At 41.4% G+C, this 21838-nt stretch overlaps 5 protein-coding genes and 1 long non-coding RNA gene across 6 annotated transcripts; 1 reads left to right on the top strand and 5 right to left on the bottom strand.

Moving 5' to 3' along the window:
- Positions 1-743: 743 nt before the first annotated feature.
- Positions 744-5834, bottom strand: LOC135352046 (CUB and sushi domain-containing protein 3-like). Its single transcript, XM_064551149.1, has 10 exons — positions 5522-5834; positions 5258-5416; positions 5013-5177; positions 3626-3904; positions 3239-3430; positions 2691-2900; positions 2375-2581; positions 1912-2184; positions 1561-1818; positions 744-1482 (listed from the first exon to the last, which is right to left on the bottom strand). The coding sequence occupies exons 1-10, from the start codon at positions 5586-5588 to the stop codon at positions 965-967; spliced, it is 2328 nt and encodes a 775-aa protein (XP_064407219.1). The 5' UTR covers positions 5589-5834; the 3' UTR covers positions 744-964.
- A 5380-nt stretch (positions 5835-11214) lies between these two features.
- LOC135352049 (E3 ubiquitin-protein ligase RNF113A-like) lies at positions 11215-15435 on the top strand. The gene is made up of 9 exons (XM_064551152.1): positions 11215-11393; positions 12256-12357; positions 12641-12768; positions 13054-13088; positions 13158-13264; positions 13466-13555; positions 14289-14382; positions 14837-14943; positions 15234-15435. The coding sequence occupies exons 1-9, from the start codon at positions 11300-11302 to the stop codon at positions 15302-15304; spliced, it is 828 nt and encodes a 275-aa protein (XP_064407222.1). The 5' UTR covers positions 11215-11299; the 3' UTR covers positions 15305-15435.
- A 163-nt stretch (positions 15436-15598) lies between these two features.
- Positions 15599-18306, bottom strand: LOC135352047 (P-selectin-like). The gene is made up of 10 exons (XM_064551150.1): positions 18103-18306; positions 17836-18048; positions 17569-17781; positions 17304-17513; positions 17037-17249; positions 16769-16981; positions 16507-16722; positions 16243-16452; positions 15969-16190; positions 15599-15887 (listed from the first exon to the last, which is right to left on the bottom strand). The coding sequence occupies exons 1-10, from the start codon at positions 18161-18163 to the stop codon at positions 15715-15717; spliced, it is 1944 nt and encodes a 647-aa protein (XP_064407220.1). The 5' UTR covers positions 18164-18306; the 3' UTR covers positions 15599-15714.
- A 74-nt stretch (positions 18307-18380) lies between these two features.
- On the bottom strand, positions 18381-19384 carry LOC135352050 (uncharacterized). Its single transcript, XR_010399581.1, has 3 exons — positions 19183-19384; positions 18643-18855; positions 18381-18587 (listed from the first exon to the last, which is right to left on the bottom strand). It is a non-coding gene; the product is annotated as an uncharacterized LOC135352050 (long non-coding RNA).
- A 50-nt stretch (positions 19385-19434) lies between these two features.
- On the bottom strand, positions 19435-21016 carry LOC135334958 (E-selectin-like). The gene is made up of 5 exons (XM_064530376.1): positions 20542-21016; positions 20270-20482; positions 19995-20207; positions 19723-19935; positions 19435-19670 (listed from the first exon to the last, which is right to left on the bottom strand). The coding sequence occupies exons 1-5, from the start codon at positions 20954-20956 to the stop codon at positions 19435-19437; spliced, it is 1290 nt and encodes a 429-aa protein (XP_064386446.1). The 5' UTR covers positions 20957-21016.
- A 44-nt stretch (positions 21017-21060) lies between these two features.
- LOC135334872 (E-selectin-like) lies at positions 21061-21701 on the bottom strand. Its single transcript, XM_064530265.1, has 3 exons — positions 21620-21701; positions 21352-21564; positions 21061-21296 (listed from the first exon to the last, which is right to left on the bottom strand). The coding sequence occupies exons 1-3, from the start codon at positions 21699-21701 to the stop codon at positions 21061-21063; spliced, it is 531 nt and encodes a 176-aa protein (XP_064386335.1).
- Between the last annotated feature and the right edge of the window lie 137 nt (positions 21702-21838).

Raw genomic sequence — 21838 nt, 5'->3', positions numbered from 1 at the left:
GTCACTCAATTACATGCAGGAGGAGTTATAATTATGGTGTCAGGTAATCTTCTTAACACAAACGTGGATGGGAAGTATAGGCAAGAACTAGGGGGAACTGAAACATGAGGATCCGCAGGGCTTGAATCAACACACTTGTTTTGGAATGTACAAATAGTATAAGCAAACAGGCCGGGGTATGGTGGTGTCACTGACAGTTAGTCTTCTTAGAAAATGTGTCTGAAACGTAGATGCATGGGCTAGAACTAACATGACGTGAACAGCAAGGATCCAGGAATGTGTTAACTGTGAACGATTCTCACTAAACTACCTCCCCCTGATTCACATGCAGACTCGTTTCTGCAACAATTAAGCGCTCCTCAAATTTGGCTCCAGTATATAGTAACTCAATCTAACCACACCAAATACTCTAGTGAACCCCCCCCCCTTCCAAATAACGATTAGAATGTGCAGGGAATTTTTGATGTTTTCGGCAGCCCAAAGTATATACTCTTGGAACTGCAGGATGACACTATTGTATGAGCAGAATGTTCAAGTGCATATGCATGTCCAAGGGCTATATATATAGCTACTTAATTTTTGGTGGAGCTTATTCACTGAGGTTAAGTCAAAGGATTTATATGGGCATTGAAACGTGGAGTACCTAGCTGCCACATTGATTGGATGATAGATTAGTATTAGTATAGCTCAACTCACTTTTCATCATAATCATGGTGATTATCAGTGGTATAACATTAAGTGTGTGCATTAGGAACAGAATTTACTACAGTGGTTGTGGATGGTAAATATCTTCACATTTTAATTTTAGTTTGTGTATTATATTAATAATGTATAAACAGAATATAAAACTAAATTAAGAGTTAGACTATACTCTCTAGAAACACTCATAATGGTTATAACTATTCAGCTATTTCAGCTATATATGTTAATGCAACACAAGTAAAATTATATACAAGTGCTTGTATTAATGACCACCCATCGCGATATTCACTTCAACAGTTACAGCTGTGTCTGTGTCTTGAAAGCTAGGCTCAAGCTCCACATAGTCATTCTTCTTCACATCACCAGAGTACTCATTTTGCACAGCATCCATTTGATGCGAATTCGAAGCTGGATCGAATGACTTTACATGGGATTTCTTGAACAGCAGCAAAGCCAGTAAAGCAATAAGAATGCCGAGTGCCAGTGCAACAAAGAAAGTCAGAACTATTGACAATGCAATCGACCCTCCCGTAGTTAGAATTGAACTCGCAAATGAGGATGGTAGTGTAACACAACTTTGAGAAATCTCGCTCCATGTATCGTTCGTTAGGCATGTTCGATTTACTGTATCTTCATTTAAAGAGTAGCCCTCGTCACATGACAGATATGCAATGGACCCAGGTACAACACCATTGTAGTAAATCACTCCATTGGGCACAGAGACAGAGCCAGGTCCAGTGTGAGAGGAGGGGCTTGTTCCGAGGACGTTTAGGGCACAACCTGTATATAATTATAGAATCATTATTATATAGCTGGTTTGATGCTCTGTACGAGAGGTTAATTACTGCAAGTACTTACCAACTGTCAGCGTAGCAATATCGGATGAGGTTGACAAGAGGCTGTTGGTGACATTGACACTATAAGCTCCCTCATCATCATCCATGACAGAAGAGAGTACCAGAGTGGAGGATGTTTCTCCTGGCATCTCAAACCCATTCTTTAGCCACTGATAGTTGAGAATACCATCCCCCGAAGATGCTGATACATTAAAAGTGACACTAGCACCCTCCCCCACTCCCGTACTCATCGGCTGCAAAGTGATCACAGGAAGGTCCACTGCAACAGAATCAAAAACACAAATCATAAATATTATATTCAATAAGAACAAAACAATTTATGGTGTATATACGTGTAACTAATCAATCTTACCTATAATTAGATTAGGCATAGTTGAATTAACGTCACCAGCACTGTTACTAACTCGGACTGAATACACACCAACATCAGACAAGCCAACATTTACGATTGTCAAGGTTGCCGTGGTAGCTCCCGATATATTCCCTATCATGTCGGAAAGATCTCCAGCTCCATTCATCCACTGGTAAGTCAAGTTAGCACCTTCAGCAGTCACAGAGAACTGAACAGTTGTCCCTTCGCTAACTAGGAGATCACTGGGCTCACTGGTGATGACTGGGAGATTGGCTGCACACGGAAATCAATAATACAAGAGACGTACTTTGATCTAAGGCATGCAAGAGGTCATTACGTTATGGAGACAAGTTAAACGCCTTAAAACGGAATACACTCAAGAGCTTCTTTATTGCCTGAAGCATACAAGTACTGCATGGGATCAATTATGTAAGTAGTTTTAATCTCCATCAATAAATTATACCTGAACATCCCGGAGCAGTACCACTCCAAGTTCCAGCAGTACTAGAGTCATTTCCCTCACACACCCTCACATCACTCCCACTGCTCAAGTAGTAGCCAATGGCACAAGTGTGAGTGGCCTCAGTATTAAACCCAAAGGGTTCAGTACCAACAGGGTTGTAGCTGATGACGGCATTATCAATGGATGCTAAAGACGGGCACTGGATAGCTGTATAGAAAAAATATACAGAACAGCTACAAACCACATTGTCAAATAATTATATAATTATTGTTTTAGCTAAGCACACTAAGAGTCACGTCGATTGACAGGAACTCACGGTCACATGACGGTGTCCTGCTCCATGCCCCTATGCCATTGGTGGCACCAAGTCTAGTCAAACAGGTAATCATGGAAGCACCAATCAAACCCTCACCAGTAGTGGTACACACAAAAGAAGCTGACGTCCCAATGGAAAAGTTTCCATTGATGTTAGCGCCAGGAGAGTAGTTTATTAAACTACCTTCCACACTAAGTTCAGGACAGACATCTATGGAAATAATGGTTGTACAATTTAGGGAAGGTATAGGGTGCCGTTTGTGAGCCAGTTAGTAATAAATCGGGAGACTATGCAATATATAAAGTGAAGTAGATTTTAGTTTTACACAAGGTGTTTTGGCACTAACGGCACCTCATAGGGCAGGGAAGGAGGTGTTTTACTAATTCCAGTTAATATGTACACATACATGCATGCATGACCTGTGAATCTGGACACTAGCTCGAACCGAATCATATATACTGTCAATTAAGGTACAAACCATAACCAAAAGTGTCATATAAAAGTTGTATACCAAGAAGGGTGAGTCTTAAAGCGTTTAACAAGCTTACCTGAGCAAAATGGTTCACTTCCACTCCAAGTGCCCCCAGCTAGACAATGCCTTGTGGCGTCTCCATTGAACAACTCTCCCAGAGTGCAGTTGTAGTCTGCTACTGTTCCAGTCGGGTAGTTACCATTGCTAAGAGCACCGGTAGAGTACGATATGGCACCTCCAGTTGGACCAGTCAGTGGAGTACAGTCAACTGTATATACAGACACAGTACAGTAGCAGTATTAATGCACAAAATTTTCTTTGTGCAACTATTTTGACTAGTGATCTGGTCAACTAACAGTGCTTTAGAATACATGTGACATAGCCATGCAAACACTTATATTTCATGCATGACCTGCAGTTATTAGCTATAGTACGTGCATGCATGCATGCACGTCACTTTTACCTATCGAAAGTGTAGCATTATTTGAGGTGACAGTTACAGCAGCGTTACCCACAGTTACAGAGTAAGCCCCCTCATCATCAGGATCATTCACACTGAGCACTGTCAGAGAGTTACTGTCTGTGCCGGTGTATTTAAATTGAGTATTTACAATGTCCACTCCATCTTTCATCCATTGATAAACCAGCTCTCCTCCCATAGCAGTGACAGAGAAACTAACGTCGGTACCAGCATTGACATTCAACATGTTCGTTGGATGACTTGATATCATCACCATGGGAACTGGGATAGGGAGAAAATACCCAGATCAAGGATTGCAAAATCTGTCAAAATCTACGTAATAAACCATTTTGCGTTTTTATAGTTTCCTGTCGAGCCTCGATTCCAGGACACAGGAAGAAGAAAGCCGAGTTTCAAGAGCGGCCTGGAATCGAGGCTATATAGTTTTGTTGCAAAATCTCCTTTTACTTATAGAGTATGCATACAAAATCACACCTGGATTAGAAAGCACTTCTTCAGATTTGCGATTGCTTTCACAAGGTGGATGACCTCTCAGGCTCTATCAGGCTTCTCTTACTTAGTGACTCAGCAATGTCGCAATACCGATATGTACACGCTATATTTATGCTATAGATATAATTATATGCAGTGGCTATATTATAGATCTACCATAGGCACTGCACTTCAGAGATTAAACAATTACATGACTGTTTTACTGACTCCATAATTACATCAGAAATAATGTGTTTATTCCAGTCCTGTCTCTTCTTGAACTTCTATACTGTTTTTTGCGTTCCAACGCATGTCATGATTGCACAGTGCATGAAGAATGTCACGCTCCCACAAAAATGCCAACATCACAAATACTCATGTACCATCGCCCACGCGCTAACTATTACTACACAAAATATTTTCAGCCTCGAGTATAAGTAGATCACTGGCGGTCTGTTATCGAGGCTAAAGTAATATCACCCACGCATTACGTATTTTGTGTAATTGTATTCCAAGGGGACAACTCTCAACACGGCAGCTGGCCAGTCCTTTTCTCTCCAAGAGAAAGGGAGTGGTTTCCATTCTAGATTAAAACGTACATTATATAGTAGCTACTTTTGTACTGAAAAAGAAAGCCTGGGAATCTGACAGAAAACAAATTATAATAATGAATGTAAAAATGTGCTAGGATTGGCCAAGGAGAAACACCAAAAGCGTGGAAACAAGAAATCCGGCGAGAGCAGAACTCCAATCCGTTACAATGTTTTACATTGCGAATGTTTTTCTAGTCAAGCTTAGTATAGTGTCTCCCATGAAAACAGTACAGGATATGATACCTAGGCCTGCACATCTTAGTATCTCCCATCAGTGCATGCAACCAGTATATAGGATTTGATACCTGTACAGGTAACTCCAGCATCCTCAGAATGGAGACAGTTGTGATTACCCACTCCATTGTGGGGACAATCAAACAGAGTGGCCTCAGTGCCAGTACACACGAGGTTATCCAGGAGAATATGTCCAGTTCCTTGTCCAAAGAATGCATGTAAATGTACAGATGCGGCTGTGTGGGTGAGGGCAGTTAGTGAATGATAGCATTGATCATTGAGCAGCTATAGCAGTCTATACACACAAAAACATTACCGTTTCCCAGTCCAAGTTGCATGCACACAACATGTCCATCATTGATACTCCAAAAATCATCACAGACTGTGCCCCATGCTCCAACATTGCACACCTCCACACGACCCTCACGTGTGTTGGTCCCATCGACCAATCTCACGTCTCCATCCGAGCAGGAATCTGCAACATCATGAACATAGTACAACTAGTGTTGAAACATTACATTATAATTATAGCATCACAATAGACTAGGAATTCTAAAACTAACTAGGACAACAGGCTTACCTTGGGCAAATGAAGGCTTTAAACATGTTGCAAAGACAACCAATATGAGAACTTTCCCACTGCACATTTTCGTACAGTATAAATTATGAGGAACTCTATATATATAATAGTCTACGCTAGCTTGACCTATATAGGTGTTAAAAGCAAATCATATAGCAGCGAAAAAAGCAACACTTGACTAAAGGTATTATACTGTTGTCTATACCATAGTTATAGTGCCAAATTTTATTTTATAGCATGTCCAATGCGACGATGTGCGTACATGGTCAGGAGTAAAGCAGAAAATGTAGGCAGTGCATGTGTGTGAGAATAGTGGGAATGAAATGTGAGCCAAGAGTTAGGAATGTGTTAAGTCTAAAGCTGTTAAGGATGTCATGTATAGAAATTTGGTGTGTTAGCAAAGCAATTAGTGTTCAAACTCATCTACAAATGCAACCTGGGATGTGATTTCAATCCCCCAGGGGACGGTTGGGCGGTTGATATTGGTGTAAATCAAGCCCTGCATGTGATAAAATGATCCTTATTAAGATGAACACACAATGAGAGACGCTATATAATTATACAGAGAGTCGTTTATTTAATGAGATTCATTGCAATTTACAATTGTCTGTGAGTACACATTTTTGCGATTTTACTCTCATTTGCAGAAATAGCAGAAATTAAAATGTGTCACCCTAAAATATACCTTCCCTTTCTCAACGAATAATTGTGTCACCTGAGATTTTAGAAGATCAAAGTTGGTTGAGGTATTCAATACACATTCCAAATCTTGGCTCATGTTCTAAGGTACTCAATTAACCCTCATATCATAATTATGACTCTGTTGACTGCAAGTATGCATGCATGGGGTGTCAGTTAGCCTTCTTAGAACTGGAATGTGGATGTATGTGCTGGGGAACTAACATGTGTGGGAACTAGGATAAGGGTATGGTGTTGTCAGTTAGCCTTCTTAGAAATGTGTCTGAAACGTAGATGGGCAAGAACTAACATGATGTGAACTGAAACATGAGCAAAGGATCTATAGGAATGTGTTATAACTGTTTACCTGCATGTGGAACGATTCTCGCTAAAATATAATAATTATTAATCTCTGTTACTTCGCCCAATTAACCTGCATATTTCTGCAAAAAGTTTCTCCGATGTTGGCCCCATTGGTAACCCAATCCAGCCACACCAATACCATATATGTGACCCCCCTTTCCAAACTAGAGCACTGAAGTGCAATAAACCCTCGGTGTTAATTTGAGGTTTAGTGAGTCTACATGCAGGCTTGAGTCAAAGCCGTGTGTATACATCTAGGTTAATGTGCCAGTTCAAGCTTTTTAGCTTCTTAGCTGCTGCTTGTTTTTATTCCAACAAAGCTTTAACATCAAATTTATACCTTGTTAATTGTGTTGAGGCCATTCATGGTACAAACCCAGTACTATCACATCCAATTAAGTAGACTCAGAACACACAGAACGACAGACGGAGACTCAGAGACTGACTGACCCACTATACTATAACCCGTGGCGCGCCTCGGGGGTTCCGAATGTGCAGGGGATATCTTGATGTTTTCGGCAGCCTCAAAGTATATATAACTCTTTAAATTGCAGGACGACACCTATAATAGTACATGAGGAGGTTACCAAACTGAGAATAGTGTATACCCTCGGCTACCCGGCACATAATTATCGTCTCAGAGAGAAGACTCTATAACATTTTGTACATATGCATGCACATTTTGTTCTACGAAGGAGGTCCCATGACACATAACGGGAAAACAAGTGAGAAAAATTTGATCCAAGTGCCATGGCACATCTATTGGGGTGGCAGCTAAGTGTTCATGATTGTACAAAATAATGCTATCTCATCAATAATTATTTCCTGCTAATTCTGGGTGTGGCTGTTCGTTCTGGGAGGTTATTTCCATTACTAAAGCTTATTGGGGACTATAAAATTGCCATTATACGGAGTAGAGAGGTGGCTGTTCCTGAGAGGTTGCTTTACATTGAAGTCATTGTATACAGTTTCAATCCGGGCCACCTTTGGCCATTTTATAGCGTGTGATTTCTTCGGAGGTAGTTGTTAATAGAGGTTCCACTGTATTATATAACAGGGGCAAATGAAGATTTTAAACCTGTTGCGCAAAGACGACCAGTATGTATGATCACTGTTGGAACACTGCACATTTTCGTACACGGTATAAGGAACTCAATATAATTAAGCTAGCTTAACTTCTATATAGGTATTAAAAGCAAATCATACAGCAGCGGAAAAAGCAACACTTGACTAAACGTATAATGTCTATACCATAATCATAGTGCGCTCCATTTTACTTTATAGCATGTCCGATGCGACGGTGTGCGTGGATGGTCAGGAGTAGCAGAAAATGGGGGCAGTGGGTCAGAATAGTGGGAATGAATGTGAGCCAAGAGTTAGGAATGTGTTGAGTCTATAACTGTTAATAACTTAATTGGTGTGGATGTCATGTAGAGAATTTTGGCGTGTTAGCAAATGAATCAATTCGTGTTTAAACTCATCTACAATTACCTGGGGTGTGATTTTAATCCCCCAGGGGACGGTTGAGCGGTTGATATTGGTATAAATCAAGCCCTGCATGTGATAAATGATCATTATTAAGATGCACAAAATGAGAGACTCGAGTCATTAATTTTTTACTACCTTATCGTGACATATTTTCACAGGTAGATTTATTTGCGATTGTTTAAATTCTGCTAATTCTTGCTCAAGTTGTGTTATTCATATAACGTTTCTAAGTACTCGCAAGTTGTTCCAATTATCTGCGAGCACGCATTTTACGATTTTACTCTCATTCGCACAGAAATAACAAAAATTTATACTCGCGAAAATAATATCACATAAGGTATACCTTCCCTTCTCCACGAATAATTTTAAATTGTGTCACCTGAAGATCAAAGTTGGTTGAGGTATTCAATACATAGTCCAAATCTTGGCTCATGTTCTAAGGTACTCAATTAACCTTCATATCATATGACTCTGTTGACTGCAGGTATACATGCATGGGGTGTCAGTTAGCCTTCTTAGAAAATGTGTCTGAAATGTGGATGTATGGGCTGTGGACAAAAACTAATATGCGTGGGAACTAGGAACAGGGGGTATGGTGGTGTCAGTTAGTCTTTTTAGAAAATGTGTCTGAAACGTAGATGGGCAAGAACTAACATGATGTGACCTGAAACATGAGCAAAGGATCCCAGGAATGTGTTATAACTGTTTACCTGCATGCGGAACGATTCTCACTAAAATATTAATCTCTGCTACTTCGCCCAATTCACCTGCATATTTCTGCAAAAATGTCTCCGATGTTGGCCCCATGGTAACCCAATCCAGCCACACCAATACCCTAGTGACCCCCCTTTCCAAACTAGAGGACTGAAGTGTAAACCCTCGGCGTTAATTTGAGGTTTAGTGAGTCTACATGCATGCAGCCTCGAGTCAAAGCCGTGTGTACATCTAGGCCAATGTGCCAGTTCAAGCTTTTTAGCTTCTTAGCTTCTGCTTGCTTTTTTTCGACAACGAAGCTTTAACATCAAATTTATACTTTGTTGTGTTGAGGCCATCCATGGTTCAAACACAGCGCTATCACATCCAATTGAGTAAACTCAGAATACACAGAACGACAGACAGACAGACAGACAGGCAGGCAGACTGGCTGACATACTACTATAACCCGTGGCGCGCCTCGGGGATTAATAATGACAGATCGAATGGACAGGGGATATCTTAATGTTTTTGGCAGCCTCAAAGTAGTATCATTACAGGACGACACCTAGCCTCGAATCCAGGTCGATTAAAATACGTATTATAATCGGCCTGGATTCGAGGCTAGACGACACCTATATCCGTACATGATGAGGTTACCAAACTGAGAATAGTGTATGTCCTCGGCTACCAGGCACATAATATTGTCTCGGAGGGTATAATAATTATGCTAGCTAAAATGCACATTTTGTTCTATACAAAGAGGTTACCTATGACACATAAAGAATATGTCGGGAAAACAAAATGTGAGCAAAATTCGATCCAAGTGCCATGGCGCATGCATCTATATATTTGGGTGGCAGCTATAGGTGTTCATGATTGTACAAAATAGCTATCTCATCAATATTTTCTGCTAATTTTGGGTGTGGCTGTCCGTTCTGGGAGGTTATTTTCCATTACTAAAGCTTGAGGACTAGAAAGCTGCCGTTATACGGAGTAGAGAGGTGGCTGTTCCTGAGAGGTTGCTTTACCATTGAAGTCATTGTATACAGTTTCAATTCAACCACCCTTGGCCGTTTTGTAGCGTGTGGTCTCTTCGGAGGTAGTTGTTAATGGAGGTTCCACTGTATAATTTTTATATAACAGGGGTGCATGTGTTTGTAAATGCGGGCCAGGGAAGTCGTCTCTGATTACTGGAAATGCACATCACACAATTTTTGTTACATTTATGAGCATGGAGAACACCTGCAATCATCTAAATTAAGCCATTGAAGCAAAGCACACCATATTTCTTAAATTTATTCATCTTACTTATACTTTCAAAGGCTATCTCTATCCGTGATCTCCTACGAAAACGCTGTCCTGAGGGAACGTGCACCTGTATATAGTCTCGTAAAGTAAAAATCGGCACCTTTTTGAAGTAGTACGGTATATATAATTATTATAACAGCTAGCTAGTAGACTCTTGCTATTCCGACACTCTGAAGTACGACTAAAGTATGCACCTCCATGCATATACCTCCCATTATAGGTTTGACACGGATTGCTAGTTAGATGTTCACTGCACAAAACTCACTCTGAAATGTGTCCACTTGCTATTCTGTATATATTATACTGGCCAGTATACTGGCTTCCCAAAACTAGGTTTTCAATGTATGGCCAGATGACGTGTTTTTAGCCGTGGCTATTTTCTGAAATGCGGCCAACTCGCTATTCCCCAAGCTGCACTGTCCCAAGTGTGGCCGGATTAACGAGAGCCTACTGTAGAGTGGAACCCAGTGGCATAGCCAGAATTTTGGGAAGGGCAGGGCTCAAATTGGTTGAGTAGGGCCAGAGCAGGCGCTGAATATCATGGAATTTTAAAGGTATCAATTTCCTCAGTAGTCAGCACGCGCATTAGATGGCCTGGCTGCCCACATTTCAATTGCATGGCATGCATCATTCTAGTAACTATGCATGCAGTACAGTGCAGAATACAATGTAGACAGATAGTGATTCAAGGTGAGTTGGAGTTGATGGAACAAAAAGGTGGAGGGGCTCTAGCTCCGTCATCCCCCCTCTGCCTACTGGAACCTCCCATATAACGGACTCCCATCAGAGGATATACTCTTATAGTCTAGCTATATATAATTATGACAAGGAATGAAATCACTATAATTATTATAAATACTCCCCCTGATGTTTACAGACCTTGCTGCAGCAAGTCACGCAGATACGAGTACCAGTCCGGCTCGCTCCAGCCTTCTCCACAGCTGTCCTGAGTTTTGATTGTGTGATTATTCAGTGGCTCTAGATCATGTATTATGGTTAAGTTATGTGCAGTGAAGTGACTCACTGATGAGCTTAGTAGCCCCGATTCTGAGAGTCTTTCACAGAAGTGCGGCCTGAGATCGAGGCTATTCTGGGTCTTATGTAGCCTCGAATACAGGCCGCATTGAACTGCTATTTGAATTTAGTTTAGGACGCTAACGCTCTTTACCTGACAAAGAGAGAGCCTCTACTAGCTCTGCCTCTACCAAAGTACCTTGGCCTGGCCGTGTTAATCGATAATCATCAATGGCAGAAGAGCTTAGGCCATGTACTTTCTTCAAGAAACCTAGCAAGAGAGGAGCTAACAGGAAGAGAAAGAACCGCCCCTCCACTGATGAAGGTTGCTTTAATAGATATCAGATGAGGCAATCAGAGTTTGTAAAATCATAGTACCTATACATATCGTAGATGAACAGTGATATAGATTGTTGATGAGAGAAGGTGTTTTGTATATCCATTCACGTAATTGCCAAACCTAAAATTCTAAGACGATTGACCGAGGCACCGTATCTGGGAAAACCCCCTAAGGGAGTTCAATCTTACACTTAGCTACGGGCACCCTGGGACTCCCCCCCCCCCCCCTTGTACATACCGTATTCACCCGAATTACCGGGACACAAAAAAATAATTACGGCTTGCAGTGTCCCTTGGAATAGAGCAAGAAAAATTACGTTAAAGTCGAAGTGTCCCTTGTATTAGGGTGTCCTGTAGTAATTAGAACGAATATTTCCCCATTTAAGGTACTACACGGCCTCGATTCCAGGCCGAGGCTAACTCTGCAGCTAAAATGTCTTTTGTGCAGTTTAGAAGCTGTGTTCGTGGGTTCCATGTCTACAAAGGTGTCTTCAACCGTCAGTGACATATTACGATGCCAGAGAGTAGAATCCAGAGAGTTTCTAAGAGTTTTGAGTCTTTATCGAGCTAACATGCTCTTTTTCGTTCTAATTAGATCGGGATGTCTAAAAATATTTACATTTCCTGTTGTTCCTTAATAATAGAATGAAAAAAATTACGTAAGTCCGAAGTGTCCCTTAGAATAGAGTGTCCCGGTAATTCGGGTGAATACGGTACGTTACATAGACCCCTGTAATACATACGTAACATACAACTTTATGCAATTTTGCAGCTAGTACATACCTAAACTATAATAGTAATACTGAATAGCTTGTTACTTGAGTCATAAATTATACACTGTTTTCCAGATGACAGTGACGATGAGTCTGCTGTGGTTAGAGTAAAGGAGAAGAGAGGAAAGAGTGGAATCTACCAAAAAACAAACACAGCCAGTCTCTCAAAGGCCAACGGTGAGATGTATAGAGACAATAATACATCAAGTCATTAAATTTTATGCCTACTAATCAGAGTTTGTATAATGAACACAGTATGTATATAATCATGCCTTAAGAATTGAGGATATGATCTGATTGCTTTAAACACCTACATAATTATACAGAACACATCTTCATTTTAGGATCGAGTGACACAATGTTTTAGGACATCACACATCACACACCCCTCACACTCCTCACACATCACACATCACACACCCCTCACACTTCTCACACTCCTTACACACCCCACACACAGACAGTGCTAGTGAAGAGGAGGAGGGGGAGAGCAGTAAGGTGACAATGGCGTACAAGTCTGACCGTAGTGCTGACATGGCGGGGAGTAAGGACATGGGGGCCACCAGGGAGTTGGAGACAGAGGGGGAAGTAAGTGTGACACCATTTCCTGTAGATTAAGCTATGAGAGTAACAATTCAGTTTGAGTGTTTAATTTTAAAACGGGAAATTGCATCCATCTTGTACAGAGCTCTATGAAATGATTTGCTTATACAGTACATCAAATAAATGTATCTGTGACGTTTGAAAAAATACAGCCCCTTGGGCAAGTAGAGCTCGGGGAGATGGTTTTCTTGGAATAGAACGAGGGGGCGGTGACGCTGCAAACTCAAATTATGTTTTATGATGAAACTTCAATCCATATTTTGCTTGCAGAACAACCAAGAAAAGGAACCCTCCCTTAGAGGAATGTAAGTTTTCGTCTTATTGGTATGCATACTACTTGCATGTTACCATGGTTACTGATCATCTCTCCCCAGGAAAGGTCCAGTACGGGCCCCACTCTTCCTGAGGACCACAGTTCGTTGGGACTACCAGCCTGACATCTGCAAGGACTACAAAGAAACAGGATACTGTGGCTTTGGAGGTAGGTACACATATGTATACATTAACGTAGGACCGCTGTAACAATAAGAACCAGTATGGACGTTTGCCCATAATTATAGCACCCATAAGTTGACGTTCGTACATGTGTATAATTGTAGTCTCATCAAATGTTTTGACTGTACGGCCGTACATTGTAGCCTCCGAATAAGATGCCCAAAAATTGTTCATTATTTGTTTGCAGACAGTTGCAAGTTTCTTCATGATCGCGGTGACTACAAAAGTGGGTGGCAATTGGACAAAGAGTTTGAGGAAAATCGATATGGCAACGAAGGTGGGTGTCATGTGATCCTTACTGTACTGATATGGCAACAAAGGTGGGTATCATGTGACTTACTGTACTGATATAGCAATCTTTATTGAGTAAGAACCTTCAGGTTTAGCTGTAATAAAGAGGTGGATTAGCTTAACTTAACACATGCACAGTTGTAAATTGTGCCTGCTATCCCACAATCTCAGTGGGCCTGGGATACTGGGTACTTTTAGGAACACCCAAATTCAGAGTTAAACGTTGAAGCTACGTGATTGTATGTGTTTAGTAGCTCTATCCTGAGGAGGTCAGTTTTAGCTAGAGATGTGAGATGCCATGGGGCTCAATTATTTTGACGAAAAACAAAGCTATATAGGCGGGTTACCTTGCAGTTTCTCTCAACATTGAGGCCTTTTACTGGGTACTATTAACTGTCACCATAACTGCTGTCAGGTAAACAAATCAAGTAGCTCCCAGGAACACAGCCTTATAGTTGACATTCCGTAAATACTATATACACCTTTGTTTGAGCCTGTGCTACGTATATGCTTACACAATACTGGCACTTGTCATCTCTATACTATTGAATTGTACACTATATCTAGTGCAGGTACACATGTGTGTGCAGTGTATAGTGTATGTAGTACATGTACAATGTTGCTATAAATATATACCAATCTGTATTCTGAGGTATGCGTGTCACTGTGTGTTTGGATCAACAATGCTGGCTAATGATGCATACATGTGCTCTCTCCAGATATGAGTAAATATGAGATTGACAGTGGCGATGAGGAGTTACCCTTTGCATGCTACATTTGTAGAGAGCAGTTCACCAATCCAGTCATTACAAAGTAAGCAAATACATAATTATCTAGTGCATGATTGTGCATATACTCGTAGCTTTTCGTCTCCGAGTATAGCAAGCTTAGCTTAAGAGCACTGATAAATAACTACCGACAAATTTGGCGGATGAGCCATTTGAACGTAGTTGGTGGTTTTTAATTTGGCGTCTCAGGCGCGGCTACTGCACCACCGGAAAACTTTAATTTGACGGTTTTTAAATTTGGCAATCTTCAGTGAAATGCGCCAAATCGCCAAATGTAGAGTTTCATGCTGTGTGCTACATATACAGCTACCATGCAGTATGCAAATTTTTCATGAGTATCAATTTTTGGACATTTTTGGAGGACATTCCTTTGCGTATAAAAATTATTAGCTGTAGTGCATTTATTGCCTACTATACATGTGTGTTATGTGTGTATACGCTTACTGGAAATGTTCTTGTGTGTCTGTGAATGTATATAGATGTCATCACTATTTCTGTGAGGCTTGTGCTCTGAAACAGTTTCGGAAGTCCATGAGATGTGTTATCTGTGGTCAACAAACTGGAGGAGTCTTTAACCCAGCCAAAGGTACACACTGCATGAATACATGTGTGCATGGTGGTACACCTTTCTGAGATCACATTTCACATTCCAGGAATTGTAACTGGAGGATTCTTTAACTCCGAGCTGATAGTACAATCATGTGTGTGGTGTGCTGCATTTCACATTTCGTAACGCATATAGGAATCGGTTACCTTTACATAATTATTCTTAAAAGTGTGAGTGTACATAATGCATTCGTTCACGTAACTGTATGCACCACTACGGTCCCTCACAGTCCATTGCCCAATTGTTATTGTTTTCTTCATCCGGCACAGAAATCATTGCTAAACTGAAGAAGAAAGAGGTAGAGAAAAAAGAAACAGAAGAAGTTGACGAAGAAGACTAACTCCATGCAGTCCAGACTGTATACTATATAAAATACAACTATCTCCTCTTTCATGCATGCATTGCTCAATACACTGCTTTTACTAATAATATTATTGATCAGAAATGTTCATAAAAAATATGATTGTGAAATTTTGTTTATACGGCATGCATGCATGTGGGAGATTCTGCTGATTTGTAGTGAAAATTTTTTTTTACTATAATTATAATTATTGATAACGCATCTTATTACAGTACGCATGGCATGATTGTATAATTATAGGAAAAGGACACATGCAATATCCTGTAGAAACATCAAATCATTATAGTGAGCTCAAATAATTATATCACAGCTAGTGTAAAAATGCCTCCACATTATATAACCTACTTAGTAAGTATACATGTATAATAATGATATAAAAATTATTGTTATTACAATAATTTAGTTGTTCCAGTTTGTGGATCTTTTAACTTCAACAGATGGCTTATCACTTGAATGTATCCATAAACAGCTCCACCCAGTACAACTAGAGCTAGTACAGCCACCACACTCACAACAGGTATGACAACATCGAGGATAAGTGATGAAGATGAGATAACTAAGACTTTGGGAAAAAACAATTGTGGTATCAATGTCACCTATTGCTAATAGCTATAATCATTATAATCTATACATGTACACTCACCTTCACAAGTTGCAGCTTCTCCATCAAATTCACCCGTAATGCTATTACCATCTCCACCGCAAGTCCTTGTGTTGTTACCAACCAGAGTAAACCCTGCGTGACAAATGTAGGTAGCCACCGCATTAAACACATAGGTGCTGTTTTCAACAGGTGAGGCTCCACGAAAGCTTAAGTTAATAATACTGCCGTTATTCGGGAAGAGCAGAGCGAGGGACGTTATGGCTGGAGGGATAGGGAAGGAGCTTTAGATTTTCAAAACAAAGTGTGCACTCACGTTCACAAGTTGGAGACAATTTATTAAAAGCACCAGTAGTGCTATTACCATCTCCAGTACATGTCCTTGTATGGTTACCAACCAGAGAAAACCCAGTGTCACAACTGTATGTAGCCGTCACATTAATGACATACTTGCCAATTCTATCAGCGGCAGCAGAATAAGATACAGTCCCATGAAGAGGGTCGGCAAGAGGAATACATGTTATTGCTGGAAAAACAAAAATGACAATTGCCGATCATAATTATAATTATTCAAATTCACTTTTAATGCAAGTTGGAGTTGATCCAGCAAAAACACCAGCAGTTCTGTTGCCATCTCCAGTACACGTCCTTGTTTGATCACCAACCAGAGAAAACCCAGTGTCACAGTTGTAGTTAGCAATCGTATTAAAAGCAAAGGTGCTGTTTTCATCAGGTGAGGCTCCACCAAAGTCAATACTGCCATTGTTCGGGAAGAGCAGAGCGGGGCATGTTATGGCTAGAGGATATACATGTTAGATTTTAAAACAGAAGTATGCACTTACGTTCACAAATTGAAGTCATTCTATTAAAAGCACCGGTAGTTCTGCTGCCATCTCCAGTACACATCCTTGTTTGGTCACCAATCAGAGAAAACCCAGTGTCACAGTTGTAGGTAGCAACCGTATTAAAAGCATAGGTGCTGTTTTCATTAGGTGAGGCTCCACCAAAGTCAATACTGCCGTTGTTCGGGAAGAACAGAGTAGGGCACGTTATGGCTGGAAGGAGATAAGAGGCAGTTTTTGATTTGAAAACAAAACTATGTATTTTTACGTTCACAAGTTGGAGACACTCTATCAAAAACACCAGCAGTGCTGTTGCTATCTCCAGTACACGTCCTTGTTTGATCGCCAACCAGAGAAAACCCAGTGTCACAGTTGTAGGTAGCAACCGCATTAAAAGCATAGGTACTGTTTTCATCAGGTAGGGTTCCACCAAAGTCAATACTGCCGTTGTTCGGGAAGAGCAGAGCGGGGCAAGTTATGGCTGGAAGGAGATTTAAGGGAGATTTTAGATTTCAAAATAAAAGTATGCACTTACGTTCACAAGCTGGAGACGATCTATCAAAAGCACCAGTGCTGTTGCCATCTCCAGTACAGGTCCTTGTTTGGTCCCCAACCAGAGAAAACCCAGTATCACAGTTGTAAGTGGCAACCGTATTAAAAGCATAAGTACTGTTTTCATCAGGTGAGGCTACACCAAAGTCAATACTGCCGTTGTTCGGGAAGAGCACAGCGGGGCATGTTATGGCTGGAATGAGATTGAAGGGAGTTTTTAGATTCTCAAATCAGAAGTATACACTTACGTTCACAAATTGGAGGTAATCTATCAAAAGCACCAGTAGTTGTACTGCCATCTCCAGTACACGTCCTTGTTTGGTCACCAACCAGAGAAAACCCAGTGTCACAGTTGTAGTTAGCAACCGCATTAAATGCATAAGTGCTGTTTTCATCAGGTGAGGCTACACCAAAGTCAATACTGCCATTGTTTGGCGAGAGCAGAGCGGGGCATGTTATGGCTGGAAGGAGATTGAAGGGAGTTATTAGATTTCAAAATAGAAGTATGCACTTACGTTCACAAGTTGGAGACGATCTATCAAAAGCACCAGTAGTGCGGTTGCCATTTCCATTACACGTCCTTGTTTGGTTGCCAACCAGAGAAAACCCGGTGTCACAGTTGTAGGTAGCAACCGCATTAAAAATAAAGGTACTGTTTTCATCAGGTGAGGCTCCACCAAAGTCAATACTGCCGTTGTTCGGGAAAAGCAGACCGGGGCATGTTATGGCTAGAAGGAGATTGAAGGGAGTTTTTAGATTTCAAAATAAAAGTATGCACTTACGTTCACAAGTTGGAGGTAATCTATCAAAAGCACCAGTGCTGTTGCCATCTCCAGTACACATCCTTGTTTGGTCGCCAACCAGAGAAAACCCAGTGTCACAGTTGTAGGTAGCAACCGTATTAAAAGCATAAGTGCTGTTTTCATCAGGTGAGGCTCCACCAAAGTCAATACTGCCATTGTTCGGGAATAGCAGAGCGGGGCATGTTTTGGCTGCATGGAATTTGGAGATGGGAAGGAGTTTTTAGATTCTCAAAACAGAATTATACACTTACGTTCACAAGTTGGAGGTAATCTATCAAAAGCACCAGTAGTGCTGTTGCCATCTCCCGTACATGTCCTTGTTTGGTCACCAACCAGAGAAAACCCAGTGTCACAGTTGTAGTTAGCAACCGCATTAAACGCATATGTGCTGTTTTCATCAGGTGAAGCTCCACCAAAGTCAATACTGCCGTTGTTCGGGAAGAGCAGAGCAGGGCATGTTATGGCTAGAATGATATTGAAGGGAGTTTTTAGATTCTCAAATCAGAAGTATACACTTACGTTCACAAGTTGGAGACGATCTATCAAAAGCACCAGCAGTACTGTTGCCATCTCCAGTACACGTCCTTGTTTGATCACCAACCAGAGAAAACCCAGTGTCACAGTTGTAGTTAGCAACCGCATTAAACGCATATGTGCTGTTTTCATCAGGTGAAGCCCCACCAAAGTCAATACTGCCGTTGTTCGGGAAGAGCAGAGCGGGGCATGTTATGGCTGCATGGAAGGAGATTGAAGTTAAATGCTCAAATCAGAAGTATACACTTACGTTCACAAGTTGGAGACGATCTATCAAAAGCACCAGTAGTGCTGTTGCCATCTCCAGTACAGGTCCTTGTTTGGTCACCAACCAGAGAAAACCCAGCGTCACAGTTGTAGGTAGCAACCGCATTAAAAGCATAGGTACTGTTTTCATCAGGTGAGGCTACACCGAAGTCAATACTGCCATTGTTCGGGAAGAGCAGAGCGGGGCAAGTTATGGCTGCATGGAATTTGGAGATGGGAAAGAGTTTTTAGATTCTCAAAACAGAAGTATACACTTACGTTCACAAGTTGGAGGTAATCTATCAAAAGCACCAGTAGTGCTGTTGCCATCTCCAGTACAGGTCCTTGTTTGGTCACCAACCAGAGAAAACCCAGTGTCACAGTTGTAGGTAGCAACCGCATTAAAAGCATAGGTACTGTTTCCATCAGGTGAGGCTACACCGAAGTCAATACTGCCATTGTTCGGGAAGAGCAAAGTGGGGCATGTTATGGCTGCATGGAATTTGGAGATGGGAATGAGTTTTTAGATTCTCAAAACAGAATTATACACTTACGTTCACAAGTTGGAGGTAATCTATCAAAAGCACCAGTAGTGCTGTTGCCATCTCCAGTACAAGTCCTTGTTTGGTCACCAACCAGAGAAAACCCAGTGTCACAGTTGTAGTTAGCAAACGCATTAAACGCATATGTGCTGTTTTCATCAGGTGAAGCTCCACCAAAGTCAATACTGCCGTTGTTCAGGAAGACCGGAGCGGGGCATGTTATGGCTGCATGGAATTTGGAGATGGGAAGGAGTTTAAAACAGAATTATACACTTACGTTCACAAGTTGGAGACGATCTATCAAAAGCACCAGCAGTACTGTTGCCATCTCCAGTACACGTCCTTGTTTGGTCACCAACCAGAGAAAACCCAGTGTCACAGTTGTAGTTAGCAACCGCATTAAACGAATATGTGCTGTTTTCATCAGATGAGGCTACACCAAAGTCAATACTGCCGTTGTTCGGGAAGAGCAGAGCGGGGCATGTTATGGCTGCATGGAAGGAGATTGAAGGGAGTTTTTAGATTCTCAAATCAGAAGTATACACTTACGTTCACAAGTTGGAGGTAATCTATCAAAAGCACCAGTAGTGCTGTTGCCATCTCCAGTACAGGTCCTTGTTTGGTCACCAACCAGAGAAAACCCAGTGTCACAGTTGTAGGTAGCAACCGCATTAAAAGCATAGGTACTGTTTCCATCAGGTGAGGCTACACCGAAGTCAATACTGCCATTGTTCGGGAAGAGCAAAGCGGGGCATGTTATGGCTGCATGGAATTTGGAGATGGGAATGAGTTTTTAGATTCTCAAAACAGAATTATACACTTACGTTCACAAGTTGGAGGTAATCTATCAAAAGCACCAGTAGTGCTGTTGCCATCTCCAGTACAAGTCCTTGTTTGGTCACCAACCAGAGAAAACCCAGTGTCACAGTTGTAGTTAGCAACTGCATTAAACGCATATGTGCTGTTTTCATCAGGTGAAGCTCCACCAAAGTCAATACTGCCGTTGTTCAGGAAGAGCAGAGCTGGGCATGTTATGGCTGCATGGAAGGAGATTGAAGAGAGTTTTTAGATGCTCAAATCAGAAGTATACACTTACGTTCACAAGTTGGAGACGATCTATCAAAAGCACCAGTAGTGCTGTTGCCATCTCCAGTACACGTCCTTGTTTGGTCACCAACCAGAGAAAACCCAGAGTCACAGTTGTAGGTAGAAACCGCATTAAACGCATAAGTGCTGTTTTCACCAGGTGAATCTCCACCAAAGTCAATACTACCGTTGTTCGGGAAGAGCACAGCGGGGCATGTTATGGCTGGAAGGAGATTGAAGGGAGTTTTTAGATTCTCAAAACAGAAGTATGCACTTACGTTCACAAGTTGGAGGTAATCTATCAAAAGCACCAGTAGTGCTGTTGCCATCTCCAGTACAGGTCCTTTTTTGGTCACCAACCAGAGAAAACTCAGCGTCACAGTTGTAGGTAGCAATCGTATTAAAAGCATAGGTACTGTTTTCATTAGGTGAGGCTACACCAAAGTCAATACTGCCATTGTTCGGGAAGATCAGAGCGGGGCATGTTATGGCTGCATGGAATTTGGAGATGAGAAAGAGTTTTAGATTCTCAAAACAAAAGTATACACTTACGTTCACAAGTTGGAGGTAATCTATCAAAAGCACCAGTAGTGCTGTTGCCATCTCCAGTACAAGTCCTTGTTTGGTCACCAACCAGAGAAAACCCAGTGTAACAGTTGTAGTTAGCAACCGCATTAAAAGCATAGGTACTGTTTTCATCAGGTGAGGCTACACCAAAGTCAATACTGCCATTGTTTGGGAAGATCAGAGCGGGGCATGTTATGGCTGGAAGGAGATTGAAGGGAGTTTTTAGATTCTCAAATCAGAAGTATACACTTACGTTCACAAGTTGGAGGTAATCTATCAAAAGCACCAGTAGTGCTGTTGCCATCTCCAGTACACGTCCTTGTTTGGTCACCAACCAGAGAAAACCCAGTGTCGCAGTTGTAGTTAGCAACCGCATTAAACGCATATGTGCTGTTTTCATCAGGTGAAGCTCCACCAAAGTCAATACTGCCGTTGTTCGGGAAGAGCACAGCGAGGCATGTTATGGCTGGAAGGAGATTGAAGGGAGTTTTTAGATTCTCAAATCAGAAGTATACACTTACGCTCACAAGTTGGAGGTAATCTATCAAATGCACCAGTAGTGCTGTTGCCATCTCCAGTACACGTCTTTGTTTGGTCACCCATCAGAGAAAATCCAGTGTCACAGTTGTAGGTAGCAACCGTATTAAAAGCATAGGTACTGTTTTCATTAGGTGAGGCTACACCAAAGTCAATACTGCCGTTGTTCGGGAATAGCAGAGCGAGGCATGTTATGGCTGCAT

Source organism: Halichondria panicea, chromosome 1, assembly GCF_963675165.1.
Source record: "Halichondria panicea chromosome 1, odHalPani1.1, whole genome shotgun sequence".
NCBI classification, from domain to species: Eukaryota; Metazoa; Porifera; class Demospongiae; order Suberitida; family Halichondriidae; genus Halichondria; species Halichondria panicea.
Note: the sequence above shows the minus strand (reverse complement) of the source record. Positions and strands in the feature narration are given on the sequence as shown.